The sequence below is a fragment of the Tripterygium wilfordii genome, chromosome 3, assembly GCF_013401445.1.
Source record: "Tripterygium wilfordii isolate XIE 37 chromosome 3, ASM1340144v1, whole genome shotgun sequence".
Taxonomy (NCBI): domain Eukaryota; kingdom Viridiplantae; phylum Streptophyta; class Magnoliopsida; order Celastrales; family Celastraceae; genus Tripterygium; species Tripterygium wilfordii.
Window position 1 is genome coordinate 10,375,784 of NC_052234.1, and position 12,815 is coordinate 10,388,598.

General features: G+C 37.1%; 2 protein-coding genes and 1 long non-coding RNA gene across 7 annotated transcripts; all 3 read left to right on the forward strand.

Annotated features, from left to right (window-relative positions):
* Positions 1 to 548: 548 nt before the first annotated feature.
* Positions 549 to 3,955, forward strand: LOC119988031. Of its 4 annotated transcripts, XR_005465540.1 has the most exons (5): positions 549 to 741; positions 812 to 866; positions 2,296 to 2,424; positions 3,596 to 3,676; positions 3,761 to 3,955. It is a non-coding gene; the product is annotated as an uncharacterized LOC119988031 (long non-coding RNA). The 4 variants fall into 4 exon arrangements; XR_005465532.1 differs by having other exon boundaries at positions 552 to 741; positions 3,560 to 3,955; XR_005465538.1 differs by having other exon boundaries at positions 552 to 741; positions 3,596 to 3,955.
* A 3,803-nt stretch (positions 3,956 to 7,758) lies between these two features.
* On the forward strand, positions 7,759 to 9,519 carry LOC119995492 (subtilisin-like protease SBT3.3). Of its 2 annotated transcripts, none has more exons than XM_038842007.1 (3): positions 7,759 to 8,017; positions 8,102 to 8,199; positions 8,331 to 8,353. In XM_038842007.1, the coding sequence occupies exons 1-3, from the start codon at positions 7,842 to 7,844 to the stop codon at positions 8,336 to 8,338; spliced, it is 282 nt and encodes a 93-aa protein (XP_038697935.1). In that variant the 5' UTR covers positions 7,759 to 7,841; the 3' UTR covers positions 8,339 to 8,353. The 2 variants fall into 2 exon arrangements, with proteins under 2 accessions (XP_038697935.1, XP_038697934.1); XM_038842006.1 differs by lacking the exon at positions 8,331 to 8,353 and adding an exon at positions 9,211 to 9,519 and having other exon boundaries at positions 7,763 to 8,017.
* Positions 9,520 to 9,666: 147 nt separating this feature from the next.
* Positions 9,667 to 11,981, forward strand: LOC119995493. The gene has a single exon (XM_038842009.1). The coding sequence runs from the start codon at positions 11,245 to 11,247 to the stop codon at positions 11,401 to 11,403; it is 159 nt and encodes a 52-aa protein (XP_038697937.1). The 5' UTR covers positions 9,667 to 11,244; the 3' UTR covers positions 11,404 to 11,981.
* Positions 11,982 to 12,815: the final 834 nt, after the last annotated feature.

The following is a 12,815-nucleotide window of genomic DNA, read 5'->3' on the forward strand; positions in this document are numbered from 1 at the left end:
TGTTGAAGTGGGCTGCGATATTCTTTTTCAAATCAAGAATGGTAGCTGTCACTGGCATGGTGAATTCGGGTACAATATGTCTTCCAGTGATCTTGAACTTCTTTGTAGCCATCATTGAGTGCTCTCTCTTCAATACAGCACAATTTCTTCAAGAATTTATTGAGTGGTGTATGGACTGATTCATGCAGTGAAGGAATAAAAGCAATGAATTGCTTGTTCTGTCATGGCATACTTGTTTGAAATTTCAATTCCCTGATTAGTTAATTTTTCATGATTTGGAATTGGATGGTACAATCGGACAAAGCTAATACAAGCCCAGAAAAGAAAGCCCATATAACGGGCCTAGAGAAGTAAGTCAAGGCCCAAGTGGGATATACCAACATACAACGGGACTAGAGAATGAAGGCGAAGCCCAAAGAAGCACTAGCCCACCGGCCTGTGTGATTCACTCAACGTGGATTTAGTATCGGGCCGAAGTGTTGGGCCCGAGAATGAATGATCACCGTTTCACCATAGGAGCGCAAGTATAGCTCGGAAACAGGTGTTGAGAACTTTTTCAGGTTTTGGGATTTGGACTTTTGGAGTGGCAGAGGAAGAAGGATCAAATTACGTTAATGATGCAACATCTAAGGCTATCGTTATGGTTGACATTGTTCGTATTGGCGTGTACACCGACAAGCCCTAGGAGAAGGGGTCTGAAGAGTATCACATCAGAACGAGTCTCACCTCCGTCATCGGCAGGTGCGTCTCTTTTTTGATTCATTAATTTTGTGTGATTATGTATTTGACTAGATTGTATGTATCCTTATAGTGAAGAGGTTGCGTAGGAGGCTCTGATTTGCTGTTACAAGAATGCTCCCACCAAAGTAAGCTCTTTTTTTTTGTTTGCTGAAATTGGAAAGATTTGGGGGATTTCAAAAGTTGTGTATGGAAATGCAAAAAAGGAAAAAATTATTTCGGATACGTGATTAGATTTAGATGCTGCAAATTCAATGGACTAGATAAATTTTGGGTATTTTAATGCTAGGGGAGTTCGTCTACTACTGATGTTTTTAGCTCCTGAATGACTAAATTATTGCAGTTTTTTTTGCTGAATTCTTGGCTTCCTACAAGTATTGTCTGGTTGGACTTCAGCAGACTGTTTATAAGGAATTGGGTTTTCTTTATAAATTATAGTTGTTAAAACTTGAAACAGAATCTTTATGTTGCCATGCCAATGCATGTCACGAATTCTTGCCATGTGAGGGCTTTTGTCATTATGGTGCTGCCTTCTGCTTGTGTTAAAGCACAAATTTTATTGATGTTTGCAGCTTTTGATTGAGTTTTGATTGTAAAAGAACTGTCACCATTTTATGCTCTTGTGTTGAATGCAATGGTGTTACCCTGACATCCTATTAAAATTCAGAACTTCTATGGCTGACTGATGCCGAATTCTCTGTCATATTCATCGTGGGTCCTATATATCCCAGAATGATAATGAAGGGAGGTGGTGTGATACAAGTCAACCTATGTCCAGTAACATAGATTTTTATTAAAAGGTCCAAAGGGATAGTATAAAATCTTCGTAGTTTCAACTTCTTGTCTGTAACACTGCAAAACGCGTATGCGCTTTCATTGTAGGCAAATTTTTAATAAGTAGAAGAACTTTTCTCGGTCATCTACCTAAGTAGTCTTTTACATATGCCAAACTAGATATGTTGTATGGTTGTGACTTGAAATTTTAATTTTTGTGGTTGATATTGCAGAAGAACAGTGTGATGTGGTTTTTAAACTGCTGATGTATATTTTAAATGTGATTGAGCAAAATCAGAAACTCAAACCCCCAAATCAACCTCAATTCAAGAAACCCTATGGCTAAAATTCCCAATTCCTAGGTCTGAAATTGGAACAGAATTCTTGAACTTCTGAATTGAACAAGATCACCCTGAATCTCTTAGGTAGGGTCAGATCAGCTCACCTTCCCCTCTCAGCACAACATGTAAGGAATCTCTCTTATCGAATCTTTGCATAAAAAACTGTCTTCCTTTTTTCCTGAGGCTAGCAAGACTTTAATTAGAGTTTTACAAACATTGGTTTAAGGAAACATTAGGATTTCTGAACTTGACGGAGCTAGAGAAACATAATGATTTAAAAGAGACCTAACTAAAAGAAAAACCTTCTCCAGAAAGGATTCCTCGACTCTTAAAAAGAACAAATTAAAAAACAAAAACAAAATTAATGGCTTCCTGCATTACACAGCGTCTCAGTGCTCATGTACTGTATGTTCTTTAAGATTTATGTTTTCTGATTGTTCAGGTTGTCGATAACTTTCAAAGGCAGAAAAACCAGGTGTTGTTCAGGTTGTTTGAAATCAGGACTCTACTCTGCTGGTTTCTGGACATGAAAAGCTACCCTAGAAGAAGCTACTCAATTACAAGTAAAACTGTAAGTTCTTTTATCATACAGTTTGATGTGCTTTTGTATAGGATAATCTGTTGTGCTATTTGATAGAATCAAATGTAAAGTGGATAGAACAACTGCCTTCAGTCCAAGATGTATTTGAGTCGAATGATTTAATGTAAATTCAGTTTCCTTTAGTTCTATGAAGCAAATAATTCTCAGGCTTGTGAATCCATGCATATCAAGTGTCATTTTTCACAAGGGTTAAACTTTGTTTTCTGAAAAGTTCACCTTTCGGTTGATTACTTGTTTTAATCTTCTCATTGGTTTTTGAACTAGAAGATAGCCCTTTAGAGATGTTTCAATTCAGATTCTAAGAACCAGACATGAATTAAGCTTATGACACTGATTTGCATATTTGAAAGTTTAAGACGATTATTATAGAGCTATATTTCTCCAAAAAGCTATAAGTGAACTATCAGTCATAGTTAGCTGTTCAGTTAGCTATTCTAAGGGACAGTTTTCTTCTCCCTTACTTCATCCACAGAACCCTCACCATTGTTGTAGACTTGTAGTCATATAAACCAAAGCGATTCTCCATTTAGGCATAGGAGTAAACCTAGATCATGTTCACACTAAGCTTCAATACATTAATCATGTAATTGGAATATATATTAGGATTTCTTAACGCGTCAATTTACTAGCTATATCCAAATTTTAAATCAGTTAATGTCGGATTAAGAGGGTTACTGTAAGTTTAGCTAATTAAAATGTCGTCGTATTTTTTACTTTAACCAAATAGGAGGACATACCTCCATTAATTCAGATAAGAATCAGCCATCTATAAGGCTTGTAAAACTGATTTGGCTTAGCATCTTGGATAACTCAAATCATCTATTTCTATTCCAATATAGGGAAAACCATAGGATAGACCAGAAATCACATAACCAGTAGGACTAGCCCATGAGAGTTATTTATTTAGAATTCCTACATTTTCTCCATAAATTTAACATAAAAATTAACATATCTTATTATAGTATTGTAGTACTGACAGGCAGTTACTCATCCTTAGCATCAGTGTTGTTTTCACCTCCCTTCGCCTGATCAATATCATCCTTAGCATCAGTGTTCTTATCACCTTCCTTTTCCTCGATGTCCGAGTTTTCAATTTGGGCGACAGGTGGTTTAATGAGGAGTATGCTGACATGATTGTCAGGGTTAAAATGATAGGATTCAATTGTGCGATCGTCCTGCAAATTCTCTGTTTCAACACAGTGGAGAGTTTGCCTTTCAACAGGTACGTAGTAGTACTCTGCAATCCTCTCTTTCAAATCAAGAATAGTTGCAGACAGCGGCATCTGAGTATAAAAAATTAATTCAGTTCCTTGAGAAAATCCAGTTCCAATGATCTCGAATGTCACCCCAGCAGCAGCCATGACGAACCAGAAGTGTCTTCAATAATTTTTATGGGATTCTTACTTCTTTTTTTCAGAACTGATTTGTGTTATTCTATGTGAAGAAGTCATGCAGAAAAGAAGCAAATTAAGAAATATGAATGGCATGACATTATAATGTCTCTTTGAAATCCAAACTCCATTGGCATGCTTTGTTTTTGTGATTTGGATAGTATGAATGGCATATTATGAATGAACATGAAGTTTGTATTGTTATGGGAATGTTAGTTTCATTCTTTCATGATATTATCATGTCTCTGACTGTCCACAATTCAGACTTCATTTCCATGCTCTCTTTCGTGAAACTAGTTAATGATGCAGCAGTTAACATATGACTATAATATGAGTGCAGTTATGGGCCAGAATCAAAGCCCATAATGGCCAGTATCGGATGGGCCGCTGGCCAACTGTATGAAAATACAAAACTAAAGCCCACTCACAAGTACAGTAATATGGACCTGATTAAGAATAATTTTGAAGCCCAGTACTTCAACAAAGATGGGGTTTTTTTTTATCTGAAGCATTTGATCATGGATATATGTTATTATCATATATGCTAAAAGATTCAATTTTTCAGGGCTTTAGAAATGTGACCCAGCTAGTGAGGGCGACACCATTGGATTGGCTTGTGACAAAACAAACAATCAACTTTACCAATGGTAATTCACATGTGGGGAAAAGGGGCTTGTCAAGCTAGTAAGAACATTTTTATTTATTGGATTAATACAAAAGGAAATTAAAATCCTATAGAAATTTTTTTTTAATACCCTTAAGAAATATGCTTCTCATTGGAATCGAACCTTGGGCACATATATGTCTAACTCAGTCGATTGTCAACTGAGCCACCTCTCACTGGTTTATAGAAGTTATTCATTTCAAGAACAAGATAATGAATTCATATGATTAATGTTATTTTAACTTAAATCTCTTAATTCATTGAAATATCAAACATCTCCACTAGTTTTTTTGGCTTAAATAATAAACTTACTTGGAGTCATAAAAAAAATAAAAATTAAAAACTCATATTTTTATTCCCATACAGCAGTGAACAACTAGTACTGCTGCCCCATCACAAGGCAATATTATTTAGTTATTAAATATCAGACTTACTCATCACCTCATCACTCTATCAGCATCAAGTGTTAAATCTCAGTTACTTGAATAACATCAGCCTCACCAACGTAGTACTCCCACATATTCAAGTCATCAACGGCCAATATGATGTCGTCGTAAGTCAGCATGATTTTCTCAGAAGGTATACCCCAAAGTTGCTCAATTTTGGCTTTCAAATCACCCACACTCTCTCCTTCATTCACTGTCACATCAGCTTCTTTCGATTCGAATTTCACAGTGACGTCCATCTGTTTGTACTCTGGCTTTTGAAAGAGCATTAGGTCCGTGACTTGGCCTTTGTGATTAGAGTAATAAGATTCAATGCTGCGATCATTGTCGTCCATAAGTTCCTGGTGAAATTCACTGTAGAGGATTTGCTTCTCAACATCTACATACAACTCGGCTTCAATCTCCTGCTTCAAGTCCAGAACAGTTGCAGACATTGGGATTGTCATCATTGGCTTACGAAATCGTCCAGTGATCCTCAGTTTCACAGACTCCATGATTCAGCTGTAACAATCAACACAGAAGAGACTCCAATATTTCTTCTTTTTCAGCTCTGATTTGATTTTTTCAAAAATTCATCACATTATATGTAAAGAATTCATGTGTAAAAGAATCAGAGAAGCGGATTGCGTTTCATGTCTGTTTCAAAATCCAATTCCATTTTCATGCTCTGTTTTCTTTGACTTTGATGTTATGGTCAATTGCTCATGCTCATCACACCACACTCGTTACAAAGGACGTGCGTGACATGGCCGTTGGGGAGTGGTTAACAGAAAATAAAACTAAATTTTTATTTTAGGGTTGAAAGTTGGGGTGGCAAACTTGTTCGGTCCGGTCCGGATGACCAAATCTGTCCGATCCAAATTAAACAAAGTTTGAACATATGTTATATATCGCAAATCCGGGTTCAAAAACAAAAAATTGGTATCGTTTAAAACCAAATACAGGTCGAAACACATAAATCTTGTATAATTTACTTGTTCGGCCTCTAGCCTGATTAGGTTATTGTCTGGATTTAAACTAATCCGAGTTTGATCAATTAAATACGTCTGAAATCCAATCCAGGTTAGGATTCGAACATGTAAATATTTCAAAAATATATAATGTTGTTCATCCCGAAACCAATCTGAAACCGATTTTTTTGCCACCCCAATTGAAAGTCACATTTTCATTTTATACATCAAAAGCAAAGCAAAGCAATTGAATGGCTATCAGACTCTGTTAACCCTTGTTGTACATCATGATGACGCTGCTTCTGATGAAAAATAGTAGTCAACTAGTCAAACGAACTCTAACTTCCTTTCTTATCCACTAAAGGAGGAGTTGACTTTATGTCAAAACACATGGTCAATAAAAGTCCAGATCACACATTGGAGAAGTAAAACTACCATCAATGAATTCTGTTCAGTAATATTGATGTGGGTGCAGCCCAAAATAGTGATTGATTAGTAATAGTTTTATTTTATTATCATGAGTAATTTTCATTACATATAGTAAGTAACATCACTCGTCAACTATTCTACTCTGAATCATTGTCATTGTTATCCTCATCTGCTTCTTCTGTTAGCTCCTCTTCAGTCTTCATTATTATCCTCCTCCTCCTCTGCTGCTGATGAATCATCTTCAATCTCAATCACCTGCTCCTCTGTTCCTGTTGTTGATTCCTTCTCAATAATTCCATGAACTTTAGCCTCAATCACAGACCCCTCACAGATGTAGTAATGAAAAAGCTCAAAACCATTGTCCATCTCCTGCTCATTGCGAATCAGTGTAATTTTGTGGATTGGGATTTTCAAAACACTCGAGATTTTCTTTTTCAAGCTAAGCACCAACTCTGTTTCCTTCACCATCACAAGAGCAACAATCGAACGGCACGAAACCCGGATTTGGAATTCTGTATCTTCAGGAAGGAATTCTGCGTCAAGGACAACATTGACAGAAGGATAATTGAAACCATAAGATTCAATGGTGCGGTTGTTCTCCAACGCTTGCGCATTAGTTCCATCGGAGTAGTAGATAGTTTGCCTATCAATAGGAAGGTCGAGAAGGGTTTTGATTCTAGTCTTCAAATCCAGAATGGTCGCGGACACTGGCAGTGCAATTTCAGGTTTAATTGCCCTCCCCAAAACCTTGAACATCCTATAATTCATCTTGAACCAGATAGAAAAGCTGTGTTTCTCAGTATTATTTGTTTATCTTTTCTTTTTTCTTTGAGTTCAAACTTCTCTGAAAATACAGAGGGTTTGTACATAAGTAAGCATTTCATGTAGGAAAAAGAAAAAGGTAAGAATTACATGATTCAATTCACTCTAAATCCATTGTTATGAAAGTTAGCAGTACTATTCTCATTCCTTTATTTTGAGAGCCTCATAGTTTCATGCTATATTTTTGGTTAATTTTATATCTCAAGTAGAGAAAGTTAAAGATCAAAATTATGTGCAAGTCATATAATTAATAACGCAGTTACGTTAGAGATCTTAGCGGCTCTTATTATTATCCCATTTGATCCATTGACTTGTATGCATGAGATTTCATTAGGGATATGTGGAGCTCACAAATTTATTTAGATTTGTGCGTCCAATTCAATAGTTAAGATAACTTGTATACGATATTTTTATCATTTTCGTTAATAAGATAATGAGACTAATAAATAATTAATACATTTGATATTACTTAGTGAAGCAAATTATGTTGGAGTCCAAAAGACGGAAGTAGCCCTGCTGCAGGAGAAGCCAACGCGTCGGATCAGGAGAAGGGGAGATCACGAAGGAAACACGTGTACGTGTAGGACTTGACAACTGTTTCGAAACTTGATCGCTAAGCAAACCCATTACGCGTACTCGCAGAATCTCTGTATAAATCAGAGTTGCAAAGAAGATCCAATCGCCGATGAGATTTACTCTTTTGTCGTATTTCACACTTCTGATATTGTCGTTGGTTTCAATTCACATGGCGGAGGCAGCATCACCACCGGAATCGAAGGTTCACATCGTCTACACTGAGCAGCCCAAGGACGAGGAGCCTGAGGCCTACCACATCCGAACCCTCTCCTCTGTCGTCGGCAGGTCAGTCCCTTCCTTCGATTTCTTCTTTTTTAAGGACCGATCATGCGTAGTGTGTGTTGATTTGGTTGAATTTTGTGTATACAGCGAAGATGCTGCGAAGGAGGCTTTGATCTACAGTTACAAGACTGCTGCAAGCGGCTTCTCAGCCAAGCTCACTACTGAACAGGTTGCCGAGATGCAAAGTAAGTTTTATTTTAAATTTCAGTTTTCTTCATTTTATTTTGGGGTTTGTGCTTGTTTCAATTGTGGGTATCTCCTGAAGCGCATAGGATACCAATTTTAGTATATTTTCATTTTCATTTTTGAAATCTAGATCCATGATTAGTTGCTGCAAATTCAATGGACTGGAAGCTTAGTTGTACTGATATGCTTTGGTCTATTTTAATACTGGCTGAATAATGGGCAAGTTGGCCTGCTACTGTTGTTTGAATTTGATAGCTTTAATTTAGGAATTGGTGGTTTGTAGTCATTTATAGGAGTTAGAAGTGAGTCTTTACGTCAATGTGGGGGCTTTTATCGCTATGGTGCTGGTCTCTCCTTGTGGTACCTTGATAGAAACTGCTGCTGCCCTGTATTTATTTTCAACATCTTTGTTTGGAAATTTTAAGTAGGTTTTGTTTGTAACGAACTTTCACCATGAAAAGCAATGCTACAAGGACATCTATTGGCTGATTTTTTTTAACCAATGCTGAATAATTTCGCTTTTGAACTATGGGTTTTATATGTTGTATGAAACATTGAAAGGTGAGCTGGTGCTGACATTTACATAGATAATCATGAGAACATCTAATCCATAGTATAGACTGTTTCCAGCTCCAGTTTTCCTGTGCTCTGAAGTTCTGTAATATAGGAAAACATATACTATTACCTTTATATAGTGGCAAAATATTTGAAAGCTCAAAAAAAATTTCCATCTATTTAGCACTTTTTTTGGAGTATGGCACATTTAAGGTTCTCTAACTCTACTCTGGATCTAGTCTTTTTTCCGAGTATACACCTGGTTGTTCTAAACTTATTGATAATCATGGCAAGCTAGATATGATCTACGGACTACGGTTCTTGTTTGAAATTTAAACTTTGTGGTTTTCGAGTGATATTGTGGAACAACATGATCTTCGTACTTATTTTGCCGTTTGTACTTTTGAGATTTCTGCTTTCTGGTTTAGCTCACTGTCTATTAATTTCAATGGCAGAACAACCAGGTGTTCTTCAGGTTGTCCAAAGCAGGGCACTGCAGCTGCATTCTGGAACTGGGATGCGTGCTGGACCTGCAATTCTACACTGATGTTGTTACCTATTGAAAGTAATAGTCTATATATAAAAGACTAGTGTTTATCAATCTATATAAAGACAAGTGTTAATCAAGCTGTTTGCTGTGCTTCTCAATAAAAAAAGTTAGGCTCGTGTAATCGAGGCACCTGTGTGTATGTGCCCTAATAATGTGTGGGATTTGATTATATTTGAAGACCCTGTTTATGATTTTTGTTTACGCTACTTGTGAACTCCGAATGCGTAGCTAGTTACCTGTGATTCAGTGAAATAGCAATGGGACAATCTTATTGTTCGTTAGCTTATTGAATTATAGATGGGTTCTTCCACTCCATTCTCAAAGGCCATGAGTGTTTTTGTGGGCTTTGGAATGGGCCTAGCCCACCCATTAAATCAAAACTCATAAGATTATTAGTGGGCCTATGTGTGCTAATATATATGTCTTGGGCTTTAGCATTGCTGTGGGTTGTGACCGTAATATTGGTTAGCCAGCCCGTTTTGACCCAATACGATCTAAAGTACTATTTGCCCCAACTCCCAAGTGGCAGTCAACTTGAGTCAAAGAGATAACATAGCAGTCAATTTCGGACCACTTGAAGAAATATACTACAGAAAAAGCTGATGGTCAAGTTGATGGAGTTTTTAAGGTCGTGATTCTGCCACGTATTTACTATATTCTACGCTCAGGATATGTCCACGTAGGATTAGTCATAATACTAGGTCAATTAAGACTCCTGGACAACCAAAAAAAGGAAAAAATAAGGTTACTAAATTGGAGATCTCCCTGAACCTTAAAAACTCCAAAGTAGAAAAGGATAAAGAAAGGGAACAATGCATCTACCATGGCAGTAAGAGTAACATCATATATAGTTTTCTAATCTCTGTTTTTTTTTGGGGGGTGCACAATGCAAATATGATATAACATCTGAAGTTGAAAATCAGTGGAGATGGAGACCCATCAATGATCAATTGAAAGGTCTTTCCTAAGACCCAAAATGGCTTTTTTACTAATAAACTGAACTGGTTAAGCACATGGCTGCTGGACCCATTCACAGAATCTCTGACTCTCCCCTTTTTCTTTTTTACATTTTGACTTATTCCCCCCACCTCTTTTCTGCTTTCTCCATCTTCCCTTCTTTTGATTGTGTATCTGCATTACACCTACAGCGTCATACACATAACATAGAAATACTTATCATGTTTGTTCATTTATAGCGAAACCCCACAACAAATAATCCAATAGTTTTTTTTAACCCAAAACCACGCTATACAAATTTATCCTTTACACATGCAATATGAGCCTAAACTTGAGAAGTCAACAGGCTTAGAAGTTTCCGACCCGAAGACAAGATAAATTGAGCCAAACTCAATGAGTGATCACAAACGTATTACTCCCAGTGATAATCAAACTCGGGACGGGGTCCATACAATTTGATCACAGAGATATTCACCAACTAGACTATCACCCAAATGGTCAAATCACCCAATAATCACATTAATTAAAACCTTATCACTAAAGTTTTGGTAAGATGTGATACAATGAGTAGGTACTAAAACAGTAATTAATCTCACATGTCCAGAAGGTGGTAATAATAATGAGACAGGGCACATTCAACCTGGCCTAGGTGGGGTAATGGGGCAAAATTCACAAGGTTTCAGGTGAAATGGCAGGAACATTTTGGTCTATATTGTGTCCTCATGTGCTGTATGCCATCCAGTATCCCCTGACAGCCTGGTGTTTTACAAACTTACAATGACTAGAGACTAGAGTACTAGTAGTATTTATACCAAAATGAGAGGAGAGCTAATGAACCCATGAATCACAACCCCAACCCCACTGTATACCCAAAACACACACACTCTCTCTAGTCTATATAAACAATCCAGAACTCCTACTTCTCCCCTCTTCAAATATTTACTACTAGTAGTTGCAGTCATATTAGTGCTAAGAGGTATTCATGGAAGGAGAAGAAAACAGCCACCACAACAGCAGTAACACAAGCTTCAGTCAGAAGTGCAGTCATGTGGTGAAGAAGCAGAGGGCCAAATTTTACATTCTCCGCCGCTGCATAGCAATGCTTGTTTGTTGGCATGAGCGCGACCGCGGCGAATCTTGATTGACTGATTTTTTTTTTGGTCAGTTTTGAAAATTTAGAGCTACATATATATATGTGTATTTATCGGAGTAGGTGTGATTTTGAATAGGAATTCATGCTACGAATCAATTTGTATCTATTTTTGTTCCCAATAATTGCTTTATAAATAATGTGTTCATCATCAATCTGGGCATGTTATAATTTGGAAAAATTGAGAGCGATGAGAAGGAATTGAGAAGTAGAAGAAGGAGGTGAGCCGCGAGAGAGATTTGTGCTCAATCAACTTGAGGTATTGTGCACGCTTTGGGTCAAGACCCGCGTGACTCCATCATTCAAAAGGTGTCTCAAGTGTTTATAAACGACATCGTTGACTTACAAAAGTGTTTATAAACGATATTGTTGACTTACGCCAAACCGTTATTAGACTTTTTACGAGTCCAACATTAGCTAGGTTCTCAAATGTCAAGGGTCTCAAGTTTTCATTTGAGTGAAGAATTTTGTGTTCTCCATATCTTCTCAGAACATGGTTTCACAATTTAACTTCTTAGTCTCATTTATGATGTACACATATTGGATTAATATATTGGATTTTGAAGGAAGTGTGGGACAATCAACAGCTGGGTTTTGATGCAATTAAGTCTTAGTTCTTGTAGATATTGTCAAAATTGATAAGGATGTATGTATATACCCACTAGCATTTGATGGCATGTCTTCGGAAGGGACAAATCCAAAAGATGGATTAAATTGAGTGAATGAAATTGAAAGATTGCATGGGGTAACTTTTGGAATTAGGGATAGGCTTGTGATTGGCGTTGTAGATGGATTGAGACCCCCTACAATTTCCCTTTCATACAATTTATGTTCACTTACTGGTAGCCCACTCTTTTAAGAGGACTTGAATTATAAAATTAAATTGTCACCTTTTCATTTCATCTTTTTGTTTAATCATTTTTTTTTGCATAGAAAAATTAATTAAACAATTCTAAGGATGTTTAAAATTGTCTTCGATTTTGATGATGTATCGGGCGATAGGACTGATGTCAGAAGTTATCATCGATATTGCTGAGAACGATTTGCATAGGAGAACACGTAGGCTATGTGGGCCCCTGAGGATGATCTGGAGAACACGTAGTTATATGAGTTCTAGCTAGTTTTGGTAAGAGTATATCTACTCCCCTGATCTAGATCAGGCGGAATTATAGGAATGTAGATCATGTCCTGATTCCTTTCATAAATAAATTCAGTCTTTCCTTGAACTCTTAGTCTCCTTATGGTATTTGGTCACCTCCGATTACGGGGCAAGTGTGCTCGGTATTTCACTGAAGGGAGTTCCTTGGCCTTATCGAGGCGATCTCCTTCTCTTCGAATGTCATGTTCTATGTGGGCTCTCGGACTCTATCTCATCATCGCCCTAGTGTGATTTTGATTTTATT

Coding starts and splice junctions, on each gene's coding strand:
- LOC119995492 (XM_038842006.1), top strand. CDS start 7,842: ATGAGATTTACTCTTTTGTCGTATTTCACACTTCTGATATTGTCGTTG. Junction 8,018..8,101: donor CTCTCCTCTGTCGTCGGCAG/GTCAGTCCCTTC, acceptor TTGTGTATACAG/CGAAGATGCTGCGAAGGAGG. Junction 8,200..9,210: donor ACAGGTTGCCGAGATGCAAA/GTAAGTTTTATT, acceptor TTTCAATGGCAG/AACAACCAGGTGTTCTTCAG.
- LOC119995493 (XM_038842009.1), top strand. CDS start 11,245: ATGGAAGGAGAAGAAAACAGCCACCACAACAGCAGTAACACAAGCTTC.